The sequence below is a fragment of the Fukomys damarensis genome, unplaced genomic scaffold, assembly GCF_012274545.1.
Source record: "Fukomys damarensis isolate Sample0158 unplaced genomic scaffold, DMR_v1.0_HiC HiC_scaffold_1, whole genome shotgun sequence".
Taxonomy (NCBI): domain Eukaryota; kingdom Metazoa; phylum Chordata; class Mammalia; order Rodentia; family Bathyergidae; genus Fukomys; species Fukomys damarensis.
The window spans coordinates 59776337-59788577 of record NW_022900913.1 but is presented as its reverse complement, the minus strand read 5'-3'; the positions used below and the strand labels follow the sequence as shown (position 1 = coordinate 59788577).

At 45.6% G+C, this 12241-nt stretch overlaps 1 protein-coding gene across 4 annotated transcripts in view; it reads right to left on the bottom strand.

Annotated features, from left to right (window-relative positions):
* Pde8b (phosphodiesterase 8B) overlaps positions 1-12241 on the bottom strand; it is a 96314-nt gene that overhangs the window by 13751 nt on the left and 70322 nt on the right. For all 4 annotated transcript variants that reach the window (XM_010619104.2, XM_010619105.2, XM_010619106.2 and 1 more), the window contains 6 exons: positions 8611-8688; positions 6535-6611; positions 5144-5308; positions 2984-3029; positions 2438-2573; positions 1157-1355 (listed from right to left, as the gene is read on the bottom strand). In XM_010619104.2, coding sequence (XP_010617406.1) covers positions 1157-1355; positions 2438-2573; positions 2984-3029; positions 5144-5308; positions 6535-6611; positions 8611-8688 — 701 coding nt within the window. The remainder of the gene's footprint in view (positions 1-1156; positions 1356-2437; positions 2574-2983; positions 3030-5143; positions 5309-6534; positions 6612-8610; positions 8689-12241) is intronic.

Here is a 12241-nt window from a genome sequence, read left to right as displayed (position 1 = left end):
CAAGTCTTTGGCAAACTGAGCAGAATCAGGTTTCTCTCTAGTTTTGGTGCCATTTCTGTGCCTTCTGCTATCCCACTCTCCTCTCCTTAAATCCTCACCGCCACCACCTGTCAAGAAAACTCTCCCCTCTGGTACTGAGGTTTGAATCCAGCTTTCACGCTGAGTTGTGTACCCTGCCTACTTTTTATTTTCTATCTCGAGACAGGGTCTTGCTAATTGCTCAGGGTGGGTTTGAATTTGTGATTGCCAGCCTTCTAGAGTGCTGGGATTACAGGTGTGCACCTCCACACCTGGCTCACAGGAAACAATCTAATGTTAGGCATTCAGATTAATGCCAGTTTGGTCTCTCTATGGCACATTCCCCAAGAGTACCTAAAGTTTAAGCTTTACTTTTTGTGGCAAAGGACCACCAAGATTCTTGTGTAAGTGACAGTACTTGAAAAGGAAGGGTGATGCAATTTCCTGCCAGCTTTCCACGGGTTTGGGGCTGCTCTGCATAAGAGCAGGTATGTGGGACTCTCACAGTCAGATAAAGGTCACTGGCACAAACATACACGCTCATGTCCACAAGAAGCACCCACATCATATATGTCAATCAGTAGGACACAGAGCAGCTCATTATTATCAGGATTGCAACCCACCAGTGGACAAATTCTGCTACTGAAACTTAACTTTGAGACCTAGTAACCATGTGCTAGAATAATTAATCCTTAAATGCCTAATGATTCACTTTGGAACACCCATAACAAAAGAACATAATAAAAATTGTTCTCTTCAAATTCTTGTTCCTTGAAGTTTTCTAGGCAACATATATGAATTTCATGCAAAAAAATTTTAAATTGCAATCTTTAGCATGAATGGGCTAAGGTCTGCCATAAAATCCAATTTCATAAAGCTCCTGGCAAAGATTTGGAGCTGGGCTCATGGGTCAGCCATGCATTTAAAGGAGACTATGGTGGCATAAATTAATATTTTGAGCATTTGAGGAAGCGAAGAAAAGATCATGTCTTTATAACACTGAAATGACTGATTTGGTAGCCAAAGAACTACTGTTAAATTAGATGCAAAATAGCTGTTGGCCTAATGTACTTAATAACACTGAGTTCCTGGATCTCCACTGCAGTCAGGCTGCTAGATCATGGTACCGAAACCCCACCTTGACTCTTTCCTTTCCGAGGAAGAAAGCCGTGGCATGTAGGACATCTGCAGCATGGGTGGAGTTGTGGTAGGCATTGGAGGAGTGGTAGTTGGCTTCAATCACTTGGAGCCAGGCCCGAAGAGTGGTTTCAGAACAGTTTAAAAATTCACATACTCCAAACCTGGAGAAGACCTTTAAGCCCAAGTAAACCAATGGCCTGCAAAAGAGGAAAACCAGCTCAGGCTTATTGAATTCACAGGCCCAGAAACTCTCTTCTTGAATGACATTGGGGAATGGAGGAAATTTCCTGATTATTCCACCTGCACAAGGCATAAAAACACCTCTTCCTCATATCAATAAGGAGTAGCATGACCTTTTCCTTCTCCCCAGTGACCTCTTGGAAGGAGGGCCACATTACAGTGGATCTTTGACTTATGAACTTGATTGGTTCCTTAGGGCTGCTTGTAATTCAAGTTGGTTGTAAATCAATACAGCTGAGATCTGGATGTTTACCTGGGTACATGCTATAGATAACAAGAGGCAGATGAATCTTCCATTAACCTAATTAACCCAAGTTGTTTGTATGTCAGGCCAGTCGTTAACTTGAGGTCCACTGTATTTCCGGATTATTTGTAAGTCACAGACCCTGGTGGCTCTGACAATCAAGAAAGGTCCATGGCAGTGCCTCTCTCCCTCCACTCCACATAGGCTCTGAGCCTGCTTCTCACCACCTGCACCGGAGGACACAAGGAACAGTGTGTGTGGTCTCAGCAAAATCACAGCATTTAGAGTCATGCTTCGTACTGACAGGGAGAGTTAATCCCACACAGAGCATTCAGTCCTCCTGGAGCATAAGAGATCCTCTGGCTCTCTAACCTTCCACCTGCAAAAAAGTCAAGAAGCTACTGTGCTCTCCAATTCTCCTTTTCTTTTCTTTTTAAAAATTTGGACAGGGTCTTGCTTGTTGCACGGGTGGGCTTAAGCGACCCTTTTGCCTTAGTCTTTCAAGTAGCTGGGACTACAAGTGGGGCCAGTGTACCCTGCTTCAGGTTTATTTTGTAGGATGGCGCTTCAGTGAGTCCGGGATGAGCAAACATAGCACTCCCACCTCACAAGCATGAAGGAGTGAGCTGGGCAGATGTGAGGACATCCGGCTGCCCCGCAGTCCTTACCCATGCATACTCCCTCTCCATTGAGGAGCACATGCAGGACACACGTCTCCCTCAGTCTCCAGACGGGAAGGCCTTGAATGTAGCCACTAGTCTCCATCCCCTAGTCTGCAGCCACAACATCACGTACCTTTTATGTGTGACTGCTTCCAACTCAAAGATGTTGAAGTCCCAGCTTTCCTCATTATCAAGCAGCTGGGCAATACATGGGGGGACATCGTTGATGGTGACAGGCATTGCGAGGTGACTGTGACTCTGGTGCACGTCTACACAAACACACGGGGTGGGAGGCTGGTTAACTGTGGGGTCTTGGTGTCCCTGAGTACCTGTCATCATTATGATGGTGACGCTCAGTAAACAAGTCTAAAGTTTCCACAGGAAGAAAGATTTTCATGTCAAAGGTCTTCTCTTACCTCTAGATCCCCAAAGAGAAAAACAGTTCAGCTTAGGTGTGTGTTTAAATGTAGAGATTTATAAGGCTTATTCTAACAGCACTCAGGGAAGTAATTTAAATCAGGAGCTCTAGTTTCAAATACAGACGACTATAGAGCTACACATAGGTGAATGCAATCAACTAGAAATAACACCAAGGCCTTCCTAGAGCAATAATCACCACACCAGGGATGGTCTGGGATAGAGACAGGCTATCAGTAATGGGAGACAGATAAACACTCACTCTTTGTGAAGACATACTCGTTTCCTGACAACCTTCTCAAGCCATCCTGGAACAAAAAGAGACGTGGTTAGAAGCATGGTGTATATCGCATCCTCCTGCACTCATCTTCCTTGTTAGCCAGAGATTGGAACCCTGAACACCCGATCCCTGCCACACCAAGCTGAGAGACTGAGCTCAACATTAAATATGTGCAGCAGCTGTAAGGCAAGGGCTGCACCCGCTCCCATGGCTGCTGGTCCTGGAGGTGGAGAAGTGGGGACATGGGGAATGTGACTGGGCTCAGGTCTCTCATCTATGTTGGCTTGGTTTTCATGACTTCTCTCTCTTCTGGCATTTTGAAGCCATGTGAGTGAAATCACAGAAGCATCTTGCATCGCATCCGTATAATTCTGATGCATCTGAGGTGCTTCCTTAGGGACCCTGTGATGTTCTCAGATTGACATTCTGAGGAGTCAAAGTCGTGGACCACATTTGGAGGACACTAATGTAAAGTCTTTAAAATGTGGGGCTCATTCTTCACTCACATCTAAATTAATTTTTTCTCACTACTTTGTTTGGGTTGCTTGTTTGTTTTGAAGCATGAGCATTGCTGCTAACTTTTAAAAGAAAAGTTCTTAGATTTGAGGGCTCTGGAGAGGTCAGGGATGAGTGCACAGAATTCTCCCATTCTGTCTCCTGGCTCTTGGACTTGAAACAGTTTACAAATGTTCTTGAGTCTGTTTCCTTGCTTCTTCTATCCGTGACCTCATTATGGAGGTCTTTGTTGAAATGTCACAAAGGTTTAAAGTGGTATCAATCAGCGAAAGACTCCCCTGAAGTCTCACATCTTTATGCCAAGAGTTTAGTCTTTAAAAAGAAATAAGTAGATTAGTAGCCACAGCCACAGCTGTCCTGCTTCTAAGGCAAGCACGAGAATGCCCCTGTTTTCTTCCTTGCCTTTCTCCCTCCACTTCTCAAAGCCAAAAAAGAACGAGATGGAAGCTGGAGTTGGGTCCTCCCAGCATTATCCAGACAGGAAATTCAAGAAGATAACGGTGGCTTAGAGGGAGGCAGACAGCTTGTCCCCAGACCACATTTGCTGGTGGCAGTGGGTGGTGTCCATCTCCATGTTAGCCCCTTCCCAGTCCTCTCTTGAGGCTGAAGTCTATACCACATTGGCATGGGCAACTAAAGCCAGCCCAAGGGTAAGGAAGGGACAGAAAAGACGGGGAAGCCAGCAGCTCTCAGCCTTTGAGGCAGGGCTGGATGGAAACTGTCAAAGTAAAACTCCTAGCGATAACTCTTGGGCTTGTTCCTCTCCTCCATTCTGCACTCTTCTAAAGAATTCTTCCAGTTTCAGCTTCTGCCGAGGAGCCCACATGAATAATGCAAAAGAATTTCCCCTTTCTTCCCTTGCTGACAGATGCTGACTAAAGCCAAACAGACCTCAGCAAAACATGAGAGCAGGCTGAGTCTCTAGGTGGCCAGGGTGCTCCCTGGAGTACCGGAGTGGGTGGTCCTTCCTCCCTCCTCCAATGGATCCAGGATGAGTCCACTCTGTGTGATCTGACTATAGATTTAAAGACAAGATTCTGGAGCTAAGATTTTGGAAGCTGCTGTTGTCTAAGCACAGACCCTTTCATTACACACTTGTTCCCAAGTCTCCCGGGGATTTACTCCAGGGCTGCCCCTGGATGCTACAATCTGAGGGTGACCAGCTCCTGTGTAGCCATGACCAATGCACATCCTCCTGTGTGCTCTAAATCCTACTGAGTTACTTATAATGCCAGATCCAGTTTAAATGCTATGTAAATGGTTGCTGTGTTGTTTAGACAATGACAACAGAAAAAGTCTGTACATGTTCAGTACAGATGCAGGTTTTTTTAGTGTTTTCAATCTGTGGTTGGTTGAATCCACAGATGAGGAACCTGGGAACACCCCGGGAAATACAGCGGTGACCCTTGGCCTAGTGCTATCATCCAGAATGAGGGGAAGCAGGACATAGCCCCATCCTGCATCCTTAGCTGCCATCCACAGAACACAGCAACTGAGGCAGCTGCGTCTGTTTATCAGTACTGCTATTTGCCTATACAGCAGTACCTCTGAAGCTGTGGGTAAGTGTGGGCAGGTTAGGAGGACTCTAGTTGCCCTGAATGAGGTCCCCTGCCATTCTGCACTCACGGTCATCAGGCCTCCAACCAGGTCACTGGTGTGCGGGTCTTCGTCTTTGGTTCCCAGCTGAGGAGAGTAGAGCTCCGTGGTCCGCAGAATTTCCAGAACTCTGTCCAAGGCTTCTGCTACTGTGACTGGGCTGTTTTCTTGGGCTGCATTGATTATATTTATAACCTAAGGAAGAGAGAAAGAACAAAGTCGAAGGCAGCAGACTGCTCCTTCCCAAAGACTGATGCATGCCTGGTGTCTAGAGAGCCAGTGACAACATCATATTATCCAGGGTGCATCCCCTGCTGGAGCATGCTATGCACCCCTGCAGTCCCATGTCCTCCCCTCAGGACCACGTCTCTGATTTCTCCTGGGGGGTCAGAGGTCAGTTCAGCCTCTTTCACTCCACAGCCCTTCAGAAATGGCCTTTGATTCCCATGTCAAGACTCTCCAGCCCGTGCCCTGGTCCCCAGCTTGCAGATCTGCAGATTCAACTGCTTGCCTGATATAGCTACTGCCACATCCTACATGTCTGAAACTAAACTCTCAGTTCTTGTTCCTCTTCCCTCCAAGCAAGCAGATAAACAGTTTTTAAAAATCAAAGACAAAGGCTTTCTCCTTCGGCCCCTACCCTCTGTGGAGAGCACTCCACCTGCCTCATGCTCCAACCAGAATCCCAGAGGCCCTGCCTGGCACGGAGCCTACTCACTGTCCTCTCTCCACCCTGATCACCCCACCGAATCCAGCTGATGTTGGCCCTAAGATTTTTTTATCCATTCATTTTTCTCCACTCCCATGGCCTCGATTCTAGGCTCAGCTGACACAGATTCTTGCCAGGAATTGGAGAAAAGCCCCAAACCAGCCTGTTCATTTCTCTTTTGCTGCCTGCTGCATGGCCACTGGGCATTCTTGCCAGTTGCACCTGAGCACTTCCACCCTGCGGTAAACTCCTGTGTGCCTTCTGTTGCATGCAAACCATCAGGGTCCCATTACAGACTGGCGGACACAGCATCCTGAGCCAGCAGCCCCATCTCCACCTTCTAAGCTCGCTGCAGCTCCAGCTCCCTGATTTCCTTCCAGGCATCTGGGAAACACTTCTGCACTTTTTCCTTGCTATCTCTGACCCCCTACCCCCATCCCCGCAGGACTTTCATGCATCAAGTCTTCTTCAAACCCTTTCTCCACAGAGCAGCCTTCCCTGAGCCTGGCACCCTCCCATCTTTCTCTCACAGAGCCAGGTGGTTTCACTTCCCAGCACTTGCTATCCTTTGTAACTACACATTTACGTGTTGTGCCTTTATTTTTAAGAGTCGTTTCTCCCACTAGCTTGTGGGCTCCAGATGTCAACAGACTCATCTCTAACCCAGAGCTCAGGGCCCTGACTGCAGAGTGAGGTGACAGCAGCCACTCACCTTTGTGATGGGCGCCTCAATGGTCATGGAATGGATCCTCGCCATGGATGGGTAGCGACGGTTCTGCAGGCTCGGAGCTGGAGAGAAGGCAAAAAAGATGTGCCCCATTCTGGTGGCTCAGTGGGACCTGGGGACAGGATTGTCCCAGGACTAACATGTCCCCTCAAAAAGAACAAAACAAAAAAAAACAAAAGAAAGAAACCCAAGGAATTCACCTGCCTTTTATTCCAACCTCCCCAAGTGTGGAAAGATGGTCTGGCCTGGGAATTTGGTGACCAGAAGACTGGGAATTTCAGAGGCTGACAGGACCCTGGGCCTCCCCTTCCCACAGGTCCCTAAATCCTACAGGATATTTCCATCCCTTTCATTCCTAAGCTGGCACGTGGGACAAGTTTACTAAGCAGTGTGGCAGGAAGGCGAAGTTCATGGTCACAGTGTGGGGAAGAAGGTGGAGCCACTCTGTGGGAACTGGGGTGGTGTCACCTTCTTCCCGAGCCTCTAGGCTGTAACACCAGAATCCACAGTGGTTTTAGCTCTAATCTGCAGAAACTTTCACTTTAAAAATAACTACATTTTTGACAAGATAATCCTTATGCATGATTTAAAATGGAAAAGGTAGAGGCTTTTATTGAAAAGCACTGTTCTCACCTTCTCACCCTCTGGATAGGCAGGAAGAGTGGCAGCCACATCTTAGAGACAGCAGCGGAGTGGCCTCTCCTGGCAGCACGGCCTCTGCTACTACAGCCTGCCCTGCGCACTGCCCTTCACTGGGACCCAGCTCAAGCCGACCCTCCAAACTGGGCTGGCCAGGTTCAAACAGCCGCATGCACTTTGCTTTCCATCTGTACTGTCCTGGCCCTGCCCACATACCACCCACAGTTTCCTCTCACACTCTGGCCCCACCAGCTCACCCATCTCACTTTCTGAGCTGCCCAACTTGTCTCTGGCATCCCTGTCCTTGCAATTACAGCTCCTTCCCTCATTCTCAGGCTTCCTGCTGTGACTGGAAGGCTGGGAAGTCCTCCACTTGGCCGTCTTGTTCATGCCTTTAAGTCACCACCCTGCACCTCCTTGCTGTCACAGACACTAACTGTTCCCTCCTTGTGCCCTTACAGCCTGGCCTGCCAGTTGCTGAATGTAAACCAATACGAGCTGGGGTGAGAGCTCTTGCCTAACACAGGCAAGGCCCTGAGTTCTACTCCAGCACTGCAAAAATGAAACAAACAGAGTCCCAAATGAACAAGTGAAATCCAGCAGGCCTTCTCAGCTCTTGGGCTCCCTTTCTCCTGATACCTCTTGCTGTCAGTTCATGGGACTCCACTCACCTGGCTCTGCCCTCTGTCCTCTGCAATGTCCCTGTTTCCTCTGCATCCTCCTTGGGGCACTGTCAGGTGAGGGTGTTGTCCTCTGTCCCAGGCTTCCTTTATACCCAGATCCCCAAGCCCACATCTCCCACCCGAGTCCCAGGCCTGCATTTCAGCTTCCTAGGCATCGCCAATAAAATAAAACTCATCCCAGCCATCCCAGGAGACTCTTATTTCTGTAAATATTACTTACAATTTCCCAGGCACAAAGGAGTAACATTTCAGAACTGCCTTCAACTTTCACAATTCTCCACAAATCTGACTGGTTACTTAGGCCCGATTCACGGAATTCAAGTCATGTTTTGCTAAATTCTGCGTTGCAGAGCTAAAACGTTTTGCTAAATTCTGACTTGCAGTTTTTATGACATTTCATTACAGGAACTAAGTGCGTGTAGCAGGTGCAGTGACAAATGGCCATGTGCTGGTGTGGGGACACAGGACAACCAGCACTGAGCTTGGCTAGCCTGAGACTGATCGCTTGGGCAGCTACAGAGTCCGACATAGCTCAGGCCTGGGGTCCCTTCAAAGAGAAGACAAAGACTGTAGAAGGCACAGAACTTTTTTTTTTTTTTAAATTAAAAACTCACTTTATTGGGGAGGAGGTAATCGAAAACTTTCTTCTTGGGGTTTATATGTTGACAGAGTCTTGAACAAATTCCTGTGTCATTTTCTACATATTCAAAGGGTCAATGAAATCAGAAGCACATCTCACCGTCACTGCCTCGGGATGAAATGGACTTCACATCAATGGACTCTTTCCTCCTGTTCTTGTGCCGGGCAGAGTGAAGCTCTGGGTTTCAGATCAGAAACAGGGCTGGGAGTTAGCTGGCAGCATATTTGTGGGCAAAGTTTACACACTTTTTCCTTATTCTTTGAAGAAAATAAGGTTATTTCTTAAGGACTAGAAAATAATTTTAAGAAATACTAAGCCCTTTTCTCTTCAAATCATTAAGACACAGAATTACAGTTGTATTCATAGGAAAATGGTGCCTTTTTGTATTTTTGGTGCCATACTGCATCACAGGAATAGTTCCAGAGGTCACACGTCATTGTGAAAATAAACACTAAAATTTGTGGGGGTCCATTTAACATGAAAAACATATTCAACTGGACGGGGAAGACTCATAGGAATATTTGAGGAAGCAAAATACCAGTTAAACTCAAAGATATTGCATTATTTGACAAACTAATTCAGACTAGTTTGGGACAGCTCTGAAAAGTCAGACTCTAGATGGTCTTTAGAGGTTCCCTAAGGATGCATTTCATCAAACAATGCCTATGTCCTACAGGGCACAGAGAGAGAGAAGCAGTTTTATATCACCAGCAATTTCCACAGGCTAAGCTCTCACCCTCATCCTTATTTTCTGAGGGAAAAAAGCATTTTAAAATGCTGCATAAATATTTGGAGACTTTGGGGCTGGAGATTTGGCTCAGTGGTTCTGCCACCGGCCTTGCAAATGCAAGGGCCTGAGTACAATTCCCAGTACCAAAAAAAAAAAAAGAAAGAAATTGAAGACTTTGAACTTAAGACTACAAAAATGTATGTGACTACTGAGCACCAAGGTATAAAAACTTTCAAGGCAGCAGAGTTGGCTTTCAGAACATGTATTTCCAGGGCCCTCGCCCCTGGTGGGTAACTCATAACCAAAGAGAGAAACACAACACACAGAGAGAGTGGGCAGACAGGCCAGTTCCAGCAAAGCAGGGAAAGGCATGTCTCAGATCACATTCCATGGAGGAAAGAAAGACGCAGTGTTGCTTCTAGTCTGGTGGTTAAGAAAACCAGCTCAGAACCAAACCATCAAAATTCAAATCTCCACCGTGCCACCTAGAGGCTGCCTGTGCGACCTTGGGAATGTTACTTCACTTCTCCGTGTCTGCCTCCGTGTCTGTAAAATAGGCATAGTTACCAGCGTCTCTCTCGTTCATGGTCCACTGTGAGAAGTGAATGAGTCAATCCATGTAGCGCCTTCAGAACAGTGTGTGCCACCTGTAAGCACGTAGTGTGCACAGTGCCACTCAGCCTGATCACATCTGTATGGCACCTGTGGCAGACTGAGCACCTCTGGGCCCATGCATGTGCGTCTCCTTACACGCACACTGGATGCTACCGTATGGTTTCACTCTTTGCATTTCCACTTCATAGGCTTAGACACCCTTCTCATCACTTTTTAAAACCCTGCTAGTATCTTAAGAAGGCTGGTTCAACAACAAGAACAACAAAATACAGGCCAATAACCAAACCTGAATTATATTTATATAGCAGGAAGTAAAGGATAATAAAATTAATTTGAACACTATAGACACATAGCCTTGTCTTAATATCAAACTATTTATTATTCCTCTGCCTAATATTCATCTTCTGGATGCTACCTTAATTTTCCTATCCCTGGATACAAGTTTCCATATTTCTTTATAAAGGCCTTTAGAGAGAGCAGAGATTGAAGGGATATCATCAGGCTTATATGGTAGCTTTCAAAATCTGAAAAATTGATTTGGTTCCCATAAGACACTTGCTTTTAGCCTATGCAGGGACTTATTCCTCTGCCTAATATTCATCTTCTGGATGCTACCTTAATTTTCCTATCCCTGGATACAAGTTTCCATATTTCTTTATAAAGGCCTTTAGAGAGAGCAGAGATTGAAGGGATATCATCAGGCTTATATGGTAGCTTTCAAAATCTGAAAAATTGATTTGGTTCCCATAAGACACTTGCTTTTAGCCTATGCAGGGACTTATAATAAAGATCAAAAATTTTTCAAAATGTAGGTCCTAAATAAAACTGAAAGTAGAGAATTTAGTTTCAAGGCTGTGATCCGGGCTGGTTGATTAAATTCTAAATCATTCACTGGAATTTATTCAAAGACAGCTAATACTTATTCTTCCTGATTTTATCTCAGAATTAAGAGAACACAGAGCAGTTGAAATGACTGAAAGTTTGGAGAAAGTATCCTTCAATAAAGGATACAGCAAGGACATTTAAATCAAAGAATTCATTATTCATTCTTAACAGATGCCTGTAGAATGAATTAAAAATTTAAAAATCAGAAAAAGAAGGAGATTTAAATAGCTGCATTTAGTATATAAAAAAAAAGGATAATGTGTCACCAATAAAAAATACAGCTACCACTTCCTGGGCACCTATTATGTGCTGGGCATTGTGCTGCTGTCTTGTCAGCAGTTTAGACTGGGGAAGACTGGGCAGGGTCGCTTGAGACTAGAGCAGCTTGAAGGAGAAGCAGAGCCCTGGAAACCTCTGCCCATGTCATCATCCTCAGCACTCAGCTCAGCCACTGTACATTTTTCTGCAGTCCTCAGCCACTCGGACCCTGGTCCTCACAGCAGTCTGGCTGTACAGACATAGGGATCTAACACAACTGGTGGCAGTGAGCCAGCTTTGGCTTCCAATACATTTGTTATTTACGCTGAGGCTGATGAGATGCACCTGCCCCCAAATCTTGCAGATGTGGACGTAATGTCCACCAAAAATCACACATTGCCCTGGGCCTGAACCACAGTGCAGTAATTTTCCGTATACCTATGTGCTTTAGCTTCTTTTTCTTTGGTACCGGGGATTGAACTTGGGTCCTTGTGCTTGCGAGGCAGGTGGTGGCACCACTGAACTAAATCCCCCAGCCCAATCCTACTTTCTAGCTTTTTTTTTTTTAACCTATGTGCTTTAAATGTAATAATCATCTTATGTAATAATGACAATAGTTCTGAAAGCTACAAAGCACTGCCTACATTTTACTGATAAGGAATCTACCCTTGGAGAGATTAGGTAGGTAGCCCAAACTCCAAGAGCTAAAACATGGTGGAACTGTTTCTTCCCAAAATGGAAGTGTCAATGCTTAGTGCTCTGTACTTATTGAGAATCTGTCACACACAGATGATGCTGGGTGCTGTAAAGGATATGAAAGGCTCATTACACTTTTTGGTATAAGCTTACAAGTTTTCTAAGTAATACCCTCATTCTAAGTATTTAAGAAACTAAAACATCTGCAGGAGAGCAGATGTGTCACTTGAGGTTGTTCTGACTCAGCACGTTTTCAGAACAAGTGAAGGAAGATACCACATTGGCAAATGCCAGCTACTGCTAGATATTACCTACAGTGTCTTCTTTAGTCCTCATTAACAATGAAATGAGCACTGCCAACTCATTCTAAAAATGAAGACAATGAAGGCCAGAAAGAGTGAATGAACTCTTTCTGAGTAGACTAAGTATGGTCATTCTAGAACCAAGGAGAGGGACTACATAATTAGCCCAGGGTTTGACTTCAGGCAGCAAGAGGGCACAGAATGGTTGCAATCCTTATAAGGAGAATAGTAAATCTTTAGCAGT